This window comes from Mixophyes fleayi, chromosome 10, assembly GCF_038048845.1.
Source record: "Mixophyes fleayi isolate aMixFle1 chromosome 10, aMixFle1.hap1, whole genome shotgun sequence".
In the NCBI taxonomy this organism is placed as follows: domain Eukaryota; kingdom Metazoa; phylum Chordata; class Amphibia; order Anura; family Limnodynastidae; genus Mixophyes; species Mixophyes fleayi.
In genome coordinates, this window is record NC_134411.1 from 3,113,509 (window position 1) to 3,124,472 (window position 10,964).

General features: G+C 39.9%; 1 protein-coding gene across 1 annotated transcript; it reads right to left on the minus strand.

The window, feature by feature from the left end:
• Positions 1 to 1,113: 1,113 nt before the first annotated feature.
• Positions 1,114 to 5,027, minus strand: LOC142103347 (microtubule-associated protein 1 light chain 3 beta-like). The gene is made up of 4 exons (XM_075187410.1): positions 4,855 to 5,027; positions 3,197 to 3,252; positions 2,565 to 2,671; positions 1,114 to 1,780 (listed from the first exon to the last, which is right to left on the minus strand). Exons 1-4 carry the CDS (start codon positions 4,922 to 4,924, stop codon positions 1,621 to 1,623), a joined length of 393 nt encoding a protein of 130 aa, XP_075043511.1. The 5' UTR covers positions 4,925 to 5,027; the 3' UTR covers positions 1,114 to 1,620.
• Positions 5,028 to 10,964: the final 5,937 nt, after the last annotated feature.

Genomic DNA, 10,964 nt, shown 5'->3' on the forward strand with positions numbered 1-10,964 from the left:
TGCTGCTGTTCAGTGATTTTTTTTATTTTTCCATCCATCTAAGTGTAACTACAAATAATTAAAAATTAGACCTCCTGCACTACTGCTTATGTTTCTTACCAATATAATCACTGTACTACTAAAGCTTCCACTAGTGAACATACATCATCATCATCATCATCATTTATTTATATAGCGCCACTGATTCCGCAGCGCTGTACAGAGAACTCACTCACATCTGTCCCTGCCCCACTGGAGTTCACAGTCTAAATTCCTTAATATAGACACACACTCACACACAGAGAGAGACTAGGGTCAATTTTGATAGTAGCCAATTAACCTACTAGTATGTTTTGGAGTGTGGGAGGAAACCGGAGCACCCGGAGGAAACCCACGCAAACACGGGGAGAACATACAAACTCCACACAGATAAGGCCATGGTCGGGAATTGAACTCATGACCCCAGTGCTGTGAGGCAGAAGTGCTAACCACTGAGCCACTGTGCTGCCCCAATCAAAAATCCACCATTAGCTCTAAAAGCAAAATACTGAATTATTGCACAATAATATTAGCACATTAAAAAGATGCCTTACATTTAAGGTGTCCCCCAAACAATTTCCTAGTAATGTACTTCTCTGTAATTTTGTATAATCTGCTGAAAGTATGATCTGTGCAAATCCCTTCATACAGCAGTACATATGTATCACAACACGTTTACTCATACACAGTCCAATGGCAGCAAGTATGTGCGCTTTTATACTATTAATACTTCTGCTTCCACGTTAGGCCACAATATATAGTGGTCTAAGGGGTAGATTTGCCATACCTTTTAAAAAGGAAAAGTGGAGGTGTTGCCCATAGCAACTAGTCAGAATCTAGTCCATCAGTTTCTAGAATGTACTCGATCGGTGATTGGCAACAGCCGGCCCTCCGAGCCTTCAAATGTGGACCAGAGCTCCTTCCAGCTTGTCAGATATGTTTACTATAGTGTATTTGTATAAACTACTTTTTATATGTTGCTATAGATTACAGCACCTTTTATTCCAATTACTGGTGAAACAATTATCATAAATGCATCAGGTTATGTCATTATGTTTTATTGAACATTTTAGAAACAAACATAAAGCATCACTTTCAAACTAGGGCAAGTTTACCAATTTGTTGTCTTAATTGTGTTGACCATAAATGAAATTGAAGCAAACTGCTTGTTCACCACTCTCCAGAATGGCAAACAGTTGGGTCGGACGTCTGGTTACTCCGTCTTACAGCACATCTAAAGATCTCCTTTTACAGACATGTCCCCATCCTATATCCAGGTATGTTTGCAGCAAATGAATAAGTTGATAGAAATATTTATATATACTATTGATTGTAGTTATTAGTGAAACACACAGATATTTTAACATTATATGTATACAGCACCTGATTTAACACCACTGTGTGAATTTTAAATCTTCTCTTCTAAATGCCTCTGCTTCTTGTTACTATATCTGCAGAGGGTGTGAGATCGCCTCCGAAAATCACGTAGCTCTGCTCAGACAGATTCTCTATTTGGCCCCAAATTTCTATATTTGAGTAGGCAGAACAACTGGTAAAGCTTCACTTTACAGTGTCCACTCCATTCAGTGCAGAAACAGCGGCTCAGCCGAACACTTCATGAGACATGTAAGTCACATACAGAAAGCCATCTTGGTGCCGGTGTGCAGTGTACACTTCCTGTATTGTCATTGATAAACTTGTCAATTGCCGCCCACTGACCAGGACCGAGAGAGAGCGAGATGGAGACAAGGAGAGTCTGCACCTGATCAGAAAAAAAGATCCATTAGCACAAACACGCTGCTTATTTCTTTCATCGTATGTGGTACTACTAGGAGTAACCTTCCCCAGACACAACTCTTCAGCCTTAGTTGTTATTATGCAAAGAAAACTTACTCTGCATATGTGATGTGCAAATGATAAGCAGAAGTCTTGGTGGAGGCCTGTGGGGGGCACCATTCACTGTAGGCCCCATACATAGATTTAGAAAAAGAACTTTGCTCTCAAACCATGCCCATGTAGAAGTTCAACCATATTATGCCTATCAATATGTTAATTTGTAAGCTTGTTCATACAACTATTGCTACTCATGACTGATTGACTTAGGGGCTTGTTTCTAGAAACTGCATTAAGAATTATGAGAATGCTTAATTGCTTTTTGTTTTTAAAGGGGGTTGTGTGTTTTTTTTGCCTGTGCTTGGTTGTTCCATACAGCCAACGTGAAGATAGATCCATGTGCAGCATCCATACACTATTTAAGCACACATGTTACGATCAGATGCTTTTTTCTTTTTGGTTAGTAAAAACAATTAAAGTTATTGCTTCACACACATTACCACTTCAGTGCAGACATTTCTGGATTTAAGTTTCACACAATGCAGTAGGATTATTGATCAATTACAACCTGCATTTAATTTTATTGACTATAACCATTCACAAACTTGACAATTTTTTTAAATTCGATACGAAACAAATCAGATTTAATTCTCCTCAATCCATTTACTCTCCATCTTTCCTCTGTTTACTAATTCCCCATAGTACCTTCTCACCTGATCATATTCACAATTTGTCCCATAGTAGTTTCTGGGGGCACTAGGAATTTAATTTTCTGAAGTTGAGGCAGGAGCTTTTCACTCCTACTTCTCTCTACTATAACCTGAAAACAAAGAGAGACATGTTTAGCAAACCACTCTGTAGGCCAGTGCCTGGCAACATGATCCTCTTGTAGTGGAATGTCTGTGCTTGCTTCATTACAGTTACTTCCCATACATGCTATGTACCTGCAGTATGTGTGTGAAATAATTACAGTGCTGGCATGCATAGCGTATAAATCATAGATGTGTTTCTGGGTTTACATGGCAGATTTGTTACCACAAATATGAAGATAATTTTACTACTTTTGAATGGTATAAAATTAAAAAAATTAAACATTTTATTGTTCATAACATTTTTTCCCCTGCTCATTGGGGGAATTCAGTTCAGCACAAAGTATCTTGTGGACATTCCGAAGACACTTCGTACATGTATTTTTACTGAAATATCCACTAATTTTTCCTCAAACCCCAGAGGTGCGAGGAAAACTGAGCATATATTTTTACCTTAGTAACAAAATGTTCCCGAGAACATCGCGGCTAATTGAATCCCCCCCCATTATGTTCAATAAACAAACACAATTTCTTACGGGTATCTTGCTGGGAAACTTGCTCTTCACTCTGGTTACCTCATTTATCCGGCTGTCTACAAGAAATATAGAGGTCTCTTAAACAAGCCTTATTTTACTTTATGTAAACACTCATTGTAAAACACATCTGCCACACTGCCCCTGTGCCATTCAACATACCTCTATCTGTCTCTAGAGAAGACCTCCTGCCTTCTGCAGTACCCCCATGTGGTTTAGATATTTCCCATAGATGACATAGGCAAATTCTCCATTTATTACTCTATTAATTATCCCAATAATGCTCACATAGGTAAATACCATCAGTCACTCCTGGAATGACTCAATTGTTTTTTAATGGCTTCTGTGCTTCCCTTTTCTCCTGCCAAGATGTTTAGAGCAGATCTGGCTGATATTTCTACAGATGTTTCCTTACCAAGGCTTATTGCATTTAGGATTCTAAAGGCAACCTCTGTGTACTATCTTCCTTGTATCTATCTTTTTCACATACACAAGTGGATATATGCCTACGCTATAGGAGCATTTTACCAAGAAGAATGCAAAATGGTAAATTTACTTTAAGTGATAGCAATCAATCAACAATTCAGTTTGATTGGTCTACTGCAAGTTAGGCTAACGAAAGCAAATGTCTGAGTGGTTGATATGGGTTAATACAGATTACATCCCCCAAGGCTGCGTTCACACTGATTTTAGGTGCGCAGCGGCAAAATTATGTTTTCAGCATTTTTCATGCGACGATGGTCACTGCGCACCCAAAGTAAAACGTTGGTTTGGACATAGCCAAAAGATAATTCACAAACATAAAAAATTGTCTGTGTCGTGCAAATCTATATACGGTGAACTCTGTCTTCTTTGTTAAGGAAATTACTAGTTGAGCAGCAAACATAACACAACTTTAAAAACGGAGTTGAACAAGCATACCGTTGCATTAACTTTTTTTTTTTATTTTATTTTTTTAATAATTATATTTTTCCATGTCATGTGCCTGCTTCTGGTATCTAATGAACCTGCATGTGTATGCATCTTTCAGCTGTCTTTATTATCAATGATACCCATAGTTTTTTTTTTTTTATAGTCAACATAGAGTTCTGCTCAAGTACTAATGAACCACATAGTTTACTGACATACTGTCATGGTAACTCAGTTGGTAGTACACATAAACTAAGCACACCCCACTGTTACAGCAATTATATATTGTTAGTTATACAGTGTCCACATTTATACCATGCCTTTATAACACCAACCTTGCTTAACACCAAATATATTTGGTGTACAAAAGTGTAATAAAATCTACTAATTTAATAGGTCACCCACTTTTTATAATGCCACCCTTGCTATAACAATTTCTGCCCGTGCTTTATGCTGGCATTCTAAAGATTCTAAACATTGCATGGACATATTTTATAAAAAAAAAAAAAAAAAAATTGCGTAACTGCTTAAACTAGATAAATTGTATCCATTTGCTTAATGCATAAGTGTCAGTGTAATAAAATGCTTTTTGACAGCACTGCAACATTTATGCATAAAGCACAACTAAATGTCATATTTACTGTGCAAAAAAGCACATGTTACAAGGTAAACACATAATTAGGTTATTATTAAACAATGGCAGAGTATAACTGTAGTACGTCACGTCCCCTGGTAGTTAGCCATTCCCTTACCTAGTCGTTTTCTTTGCTTGAAGGATGTTGGATTTATTTCCAAACTTGTGCTGTGTCCCAAAGACAACATTGTCACTGTGTGTGGCCTTCAGTCTCCCTTTAGCTCTCTATCCATCCCTATCGGCCTCTCTTTATAAGTAGCAAGCAGCTGAAACCAGTTACATCTGACTGCCTCACCCTATTTCTACTTATTTTCGAAATGCCTGAGTTGCCCCATCTCACACCCAGCTGTAGAACTGACCTCAGCTCCCTCATAGACGTGTGACAGTACAGACGTGCAGGGCTGACACCTAACTAGAGGCAATGAAATGTCACACCTAACTAAGGGAATTGTAAATGTACATAGAATTTATATATGATGGGGGATATCTCCTAGTTCTCTTCCTGGTTTCCTTGTATTGTCTGTGGAAAAGTAGCATTAGCCCTAAAACACAACTTTTCTTAAATCATTCATTTTTGCTCTATTTACCAAATAATTTGCTAATATATAAAAGTGTTACACATTACAAATCGGACCCGGGCAACCCTGCTTGTATAATTCTAAAAAAATATTGACACTGTATTTACATTTCTGCATGTGAGTGTTCGTTATAGTTCTTTATCAGCCATTTCAAACAAACGAAAAAAAGAGTCTGCCTTACGTTTCCTTGAACATCACCTTTTACGATAGTTATAGAAAACTGAAATAGTTGGAAGGACGCATGCAGAGGAGGAGTCTTTCAATTGCTAGCTTTATGTTTTTTTTAATTCCCAATAAAAGACTTTAAATATTAAATCATACAGAAATTTAAGTGTAGAATCAATTTAAATGTAGGCATGGCTTGATTACAAAATTACTCCTGGGAATGCCTTGCAAATTTTAGCCCGGAGGTTTGCACAAGTAGGTGCTTCATGGTACAAATACAATTCCAAATTAGGCAACACACCTTCAGACAGCCTGTTTTCGAAGGGCTCTTACCATCTTGTTTATTTCACATGACAGACGTGGGTACAGAGAGAACAACCTCAGCACCCCACATATATAGCTGCCGCCTTGTTCTCCTGTGCAATAATCATTGAGCTGAGATGAGGGTCAGTGGGTCAAAGGTCTGTTAAAAATGTTTTCTGCATAAAATATGAGGTCTATTTATCAAGTAGGGAAAAGCCATAAATCTGGTGAAAAAAGGTGTTTTTTTTCCCGATGCCTTTAGAGCTTCTCCCTGTTTAATAAACCCTCGCTGTCGCCAAGTCTGTCCAGTGTCGCTCCCCTAAGCAAATCATGGGGTAGCCTATGTAACATAGACAGCGGTGGTACAAGTGCCGTCACTGTCCTCCTATCACCATCTCAGGATCGCGACAGCGAAAAAAATGCTTTATGTATATATAATTTGAATCTGGAACTGGAAGCCCAAGGTTGACCTCAGACCGGCCTGGCAAGCTGTCTCTGTGACATTTTAATGATCAATCAGGGTGAAATTCGATTTTCTGTCACTGCAATAAGCAAAACTAAAAATTAAATTTTGAGTGGATTTGAAGGCTGCAACATAGAAAATGATGCATGGATGCACTGTGCATTGAACAGATGGTTCTAATGGTTCTATACTACACTCACCTCTCCTCTTAGAATTCCTGTTTCAAACATGCTAACAGGAATTGATACCCGTCACCTGTGAATTTCCCATTCACATCAATGGAAAGTCCACAGGGAAGGGGCATCAACAATGGCTCTGCTTGCTTCAAACAAACTAATCAGTACGGCAGAAGAAGAGTGCGACATGAGAACAGAGGACCTATTGAATGGGGCTTTCACAGTAAGTATGCTTTTGTTTTATATATTAACTTTTTCTTACATTTTTAGTTTTTTTTGGTGTTCTTAGCAAGCTCTGTATTTATTTCACCTTGCGGGAAATCTGTGTCACTGCACTGTCAGTAAACTACAGTAAACAGTCACAAAGTCCATAATAAATTTTACATAGTGACTGCACTGGTTATTTCTCCGTAATTTAGTACGGACTTTGTTATCTTCATTTATGAATGCATATGTTTTCCTCATCCCCATTACGTCCTCTACTTCTGGTGCAAGTGGCCACATAGAACATAAGCGGTGGTGTATAGACTTATGTCTTACTGTACTCTTCCACTGCAGACAAAGTGGTGAAGGGAAGAAGGTAATAAAAGTTTAGGAGGTCAGGGTCTCATCTTGGCAACATTAATAGAGTTATAGTCTTCCTAGGCAACTAGGGGAGAAACTGTCCATGGAACAACAAAAGCCTGGGCATTTCACAAGTCTGCACTTTCTGTGAGGGTGGCAAAAAGAAAACCATTGTAAACACACATGAAAACCTGATGCATTCTGCAAGAGACCTAGTATTTGGGGGAATATTTAACTTGCAGCCACACAATGACACAAAGCGCAGAGTAAATGCCCCATTTGAGTGAAAAACATTGTCCTGCATTGGCTCTGTCAAAGCCCAGACCTTAGTACAACTGAGAACAGGCGCGGACTGGCAGGTTGCAGCCCGGGGGGGCACAAAGGCGGTCGCATCACATGACACGCGATGCGGCCCCTTCATTATGACGCGGCCGCATCGCATGTGATGTAATGCGGCCGCCTATACCCTAACGCAGCCGCATCTCGTGACAAGTGATGCGACCGAAGGTAGTATTCGGACAGTATTGCATCTACGGGGGGGGGGGGGCAGCCGGCACGAACAGCCGTTAGACAGAGCGGCCCAGGGGACCGCTCCCCCCCGGTCCAGCCCGCCCCTGAGAATCTGTAGAATAAATTTGACAAATCCTGTTTACCAATGGACGGATCTGAAGAAGAATGGGCGAATATAGCAGTGTCAAGATGTGCAAAGCTGGGAGATCAGTGGTGGACAACAGGGGGCCCTGTTCACCTGTTGACCCCTCCTTAGTCGGTTGCGCTCGATCCGAATAAGGCAGAATGGAGACAGCTGACTTCTGTGTTGCGTGACCTCCTCTGCACAGTGCAGAGAGATACCTGGAGGACACCCTGTATAGTCTGTTCGTACCATGTACGGCGCTGCGTAAACCTTGTGGCGCCTTACAAATAAACGATAATAATAATAATAATTGTGTACGCACAGCTGTAATTGCAATTGAAGTTGCTTTTACAAATATTAAAACAAAGGGATGAATGTTTGTGTAATCAATTATTGTCTGGTTTTTAATTTGTAATTAAGAAAAAAGTTTGCAATGTCAAACAACAAAATAACACTATAAAGTACTTTCTGTTGATCAGTCGTAAGAATTTGAAAATACATTTATTTTGATTTTACAAAAATGTCAAAAATACCAAAGGTATTGGTGTTTTATAGCCACTGTATATGCTGAAGAAGGTAGTACCTGTCTTTGTGAAGAGTCTAAGAAGTTTTCAGTCCCCAAAAAATTTTTCTGACATAATTACACACCATAAAGGCATTACTAAATGGAAGCCCATTAGTAGCTTGATGTTAAATGACGACCAAACTTAAAATACAAGTTGATTTCGTATAAAGAGGCGTATTATAATATTCACAATTATATGTGTATAACTTACATTCCCTGACAGGAGTTAAGGTATTTGACATTGAACTGTATATAAACATGTTATCTATCTTAGTGCAGGCTATTGAGTGTAGCCTAACTGTATAGTATACAGTTATAATAAATGTTTTCATTATAACGCTATATACCAGAGTGGGCTGATTGAGCTGTAGCTAAATGCATTTACTGGGGGACTTTATTTGGGATATGGGGTGGGACATTTTCATCTTGCATATAGCCGCCAGCAGGGGCGGATCTAGAAAATGGTTGTACCCCGGGCGATTTAGGGGAAAGGGGGGGGGGTTTAGGCCCTGCCCCCTTTCTGACTTCTGAGGCTGTCGGCGGCTGCACTCTATGTGCAGGTCCGCTCGGCAGTAACAATGTGCTGCCTGCCTGTTCTGATTGTGTTTTAAACACAATCAGAGCAGCCGGGCAGCACACTGCCACTGCCGAGCGGACCTGCACATAGAGTGCAGCCATCAGTAGCAAGCTGTCCCCGTCCCCCCTCCTGGATCCGCCACTGGCCCCTAGTAACCTCAGAACTTGTTGATTGTGGCTCAGTGGATCTCTATTCTGGATGTTAGACAACACACACGTGAACAATGGTAAACAGAAAGAGGTTATTGTTGCCCATAGCAGCCAATCAGATTGTACTTCTTTTAATTGCGCAGTTAAAAACACAAAAGCAATTGACTGGTTTATGTGGGTTACAGCATGTTTTCCTTGTTACCAGTTTTCAAGTGTCCCTAATAGTTCATACTGCATTATTTTTCACCATGCCCTATGTGTGATAAATGTACATACATATTCTCTTCCTAGCATATGAAGCGATCATCTTCATCATTTATTTATATAGCGCCAGCAAATTCTGTAGCGCCTTACAACAGAACAATACTGGGTAGTAAAGACAGAGAGGTAAGAAGGCCCTGCTCGAAAGCTTACACTCCATGGGATGATCCCTTTTGAAGTTCTGTTTGCTCTCTGTCCATCACAGGTGAATCTGAAGCTATGTTCACACCCTTTGTCTTGTTTTCATGAGTGTGAAACAAATTATATTAACTTAGAGGGCTCCTCTATTATGCATTTCATCTAGGTTTCTACTATTGTCAGTTTAAAACACAGAAACTGGTTAGTGAAGAAAAAAACGAATGCAACTCTCCATTAAGACAATAGCAATCCTCCAGAACACAATTCTAATGAAGTGCATATATTTCACCTACTTATATCTTACACAATACTCATTCTGTTAACGCTAACAAAATAAACTATTGAGCTAGTTTGAAGGGAAATTATTCAGATAAGAGTAAAAGTAAATAAGTGAATGCAAAGCATACATGCAAACAAAGGGGTGCAAGCATTGTGTAAATATCTAAACACAGAAAAGGAAATGTGTGTGTGTCATTACATAATTATGGGCTTTATATAGAGTTGAATATAAAGATGCTAATTTTTGGATGAGCAAAGATGTGTCTGCAATCTTGTGTTTCCACATCTGTATTTTGAGTTTCAAAGATGTGACAATCATCATCAAGGGCCCGAGCCCTGGACATGTGGGCTCCTGCATGTAGAGTGACACAGGCTTGCATAACACTGGTGATGGCAGGAGAGTTCTTTGAATCCCAAAATTACTTTTGTAGTGTAAATGCGTTTTTGCAGTCCCCAGTGTTGGGGAATGGGAGAAGGACAAGCGTTACTGCTGGGGACGGATTTGAATAATGGTATTTGTGGTGGTATCTGGTCCTGCACTTTGTCTGATGTTATTTAGTGGTGCAAGTATGTTATTTTCAACAAATAAATTGAGCTTAACTTGAGGTGCCATTACAAGTTTGCATTAACATACACTATACGGACAAAAGTATTTGGCCACACCTGTTAATTATTGAATTGAGGTGTTTCAATCAGACCCGTTGCCAGAGGTGTATAAAATCCAGCACCCAGCCATGCAGTCTCCATTTGTAAACATTTGTGATACAAAATGGGTCGTTCTGAAGAGCTCGGTGACTTCAAGCATAGTACTGTGATAGATGCCACCTTTGCCATAAGACGGTTTGTGAAATGTCATCCCTGTTGGATATTCCACGGTCAACTGTAAGTGATGTTATTATAAAGTGGAAGCGTTAAGGAACAACAGCAACTCGGCCACAAAGTGTAAGACCACGAAAATCACAGAGCGGGGTCAACAACTGCTAAGGTGCATGGTGTGTAAAAGTCGCCAACGCTCTACAGATTCCAAATCTAAAGACTTCCAAACTTCCGCTGGCAATAATGTAAGCACAAAAACTGTGCGGCCGGAGCTTAATGGAATGGGTTTTCATGGCTGAGCAGCTGCATGCAGCCTCACATCACCAAGCCAAGCGTCGGATGGAGTGATGTAAAGCACACCGACTAGACTGGGGAGCACTGAAAAAGTGTTCTGTGGAGTGACGAATCACGCTTCTCTGGCTGTCAGATGGGCGAGTCTGGGTTTGGCGAATGCTGGGAGAAGGTTATCTGCTTGACTGCATTATGCCAACTGTGAAGTTAGGTGGAGGAGGGATAATGGTATGGAGCTGTTTTGAGGGTTTGGACTAGGCCCCTTATCG

Bases quoted from the DNA above. Each gene is read 5' to 3' on its own strand.
- LOC142103347 (XM_075187410.1), bottom strand. From the start codon at position 4,924: ATGTTGTCTTTGGGACACAGCACAAGTTTGGAAATAAATCCAACATCC. The intron at 3,253-4,854 runs GTAAGGGAATGG...TATTTCTTGTAG, and splicing joins CAAGCAAAGAAAACGACTAG to ACAGCCGGATAAATGAGGTA. The intron at 2,672-3,196 runs GTAAGAAATTGT...CTTTGTTTTCAG, and splicing joins AGTTTCCCAGCAAGATACCC to GTTATAGTAGAGAGAAGTAG.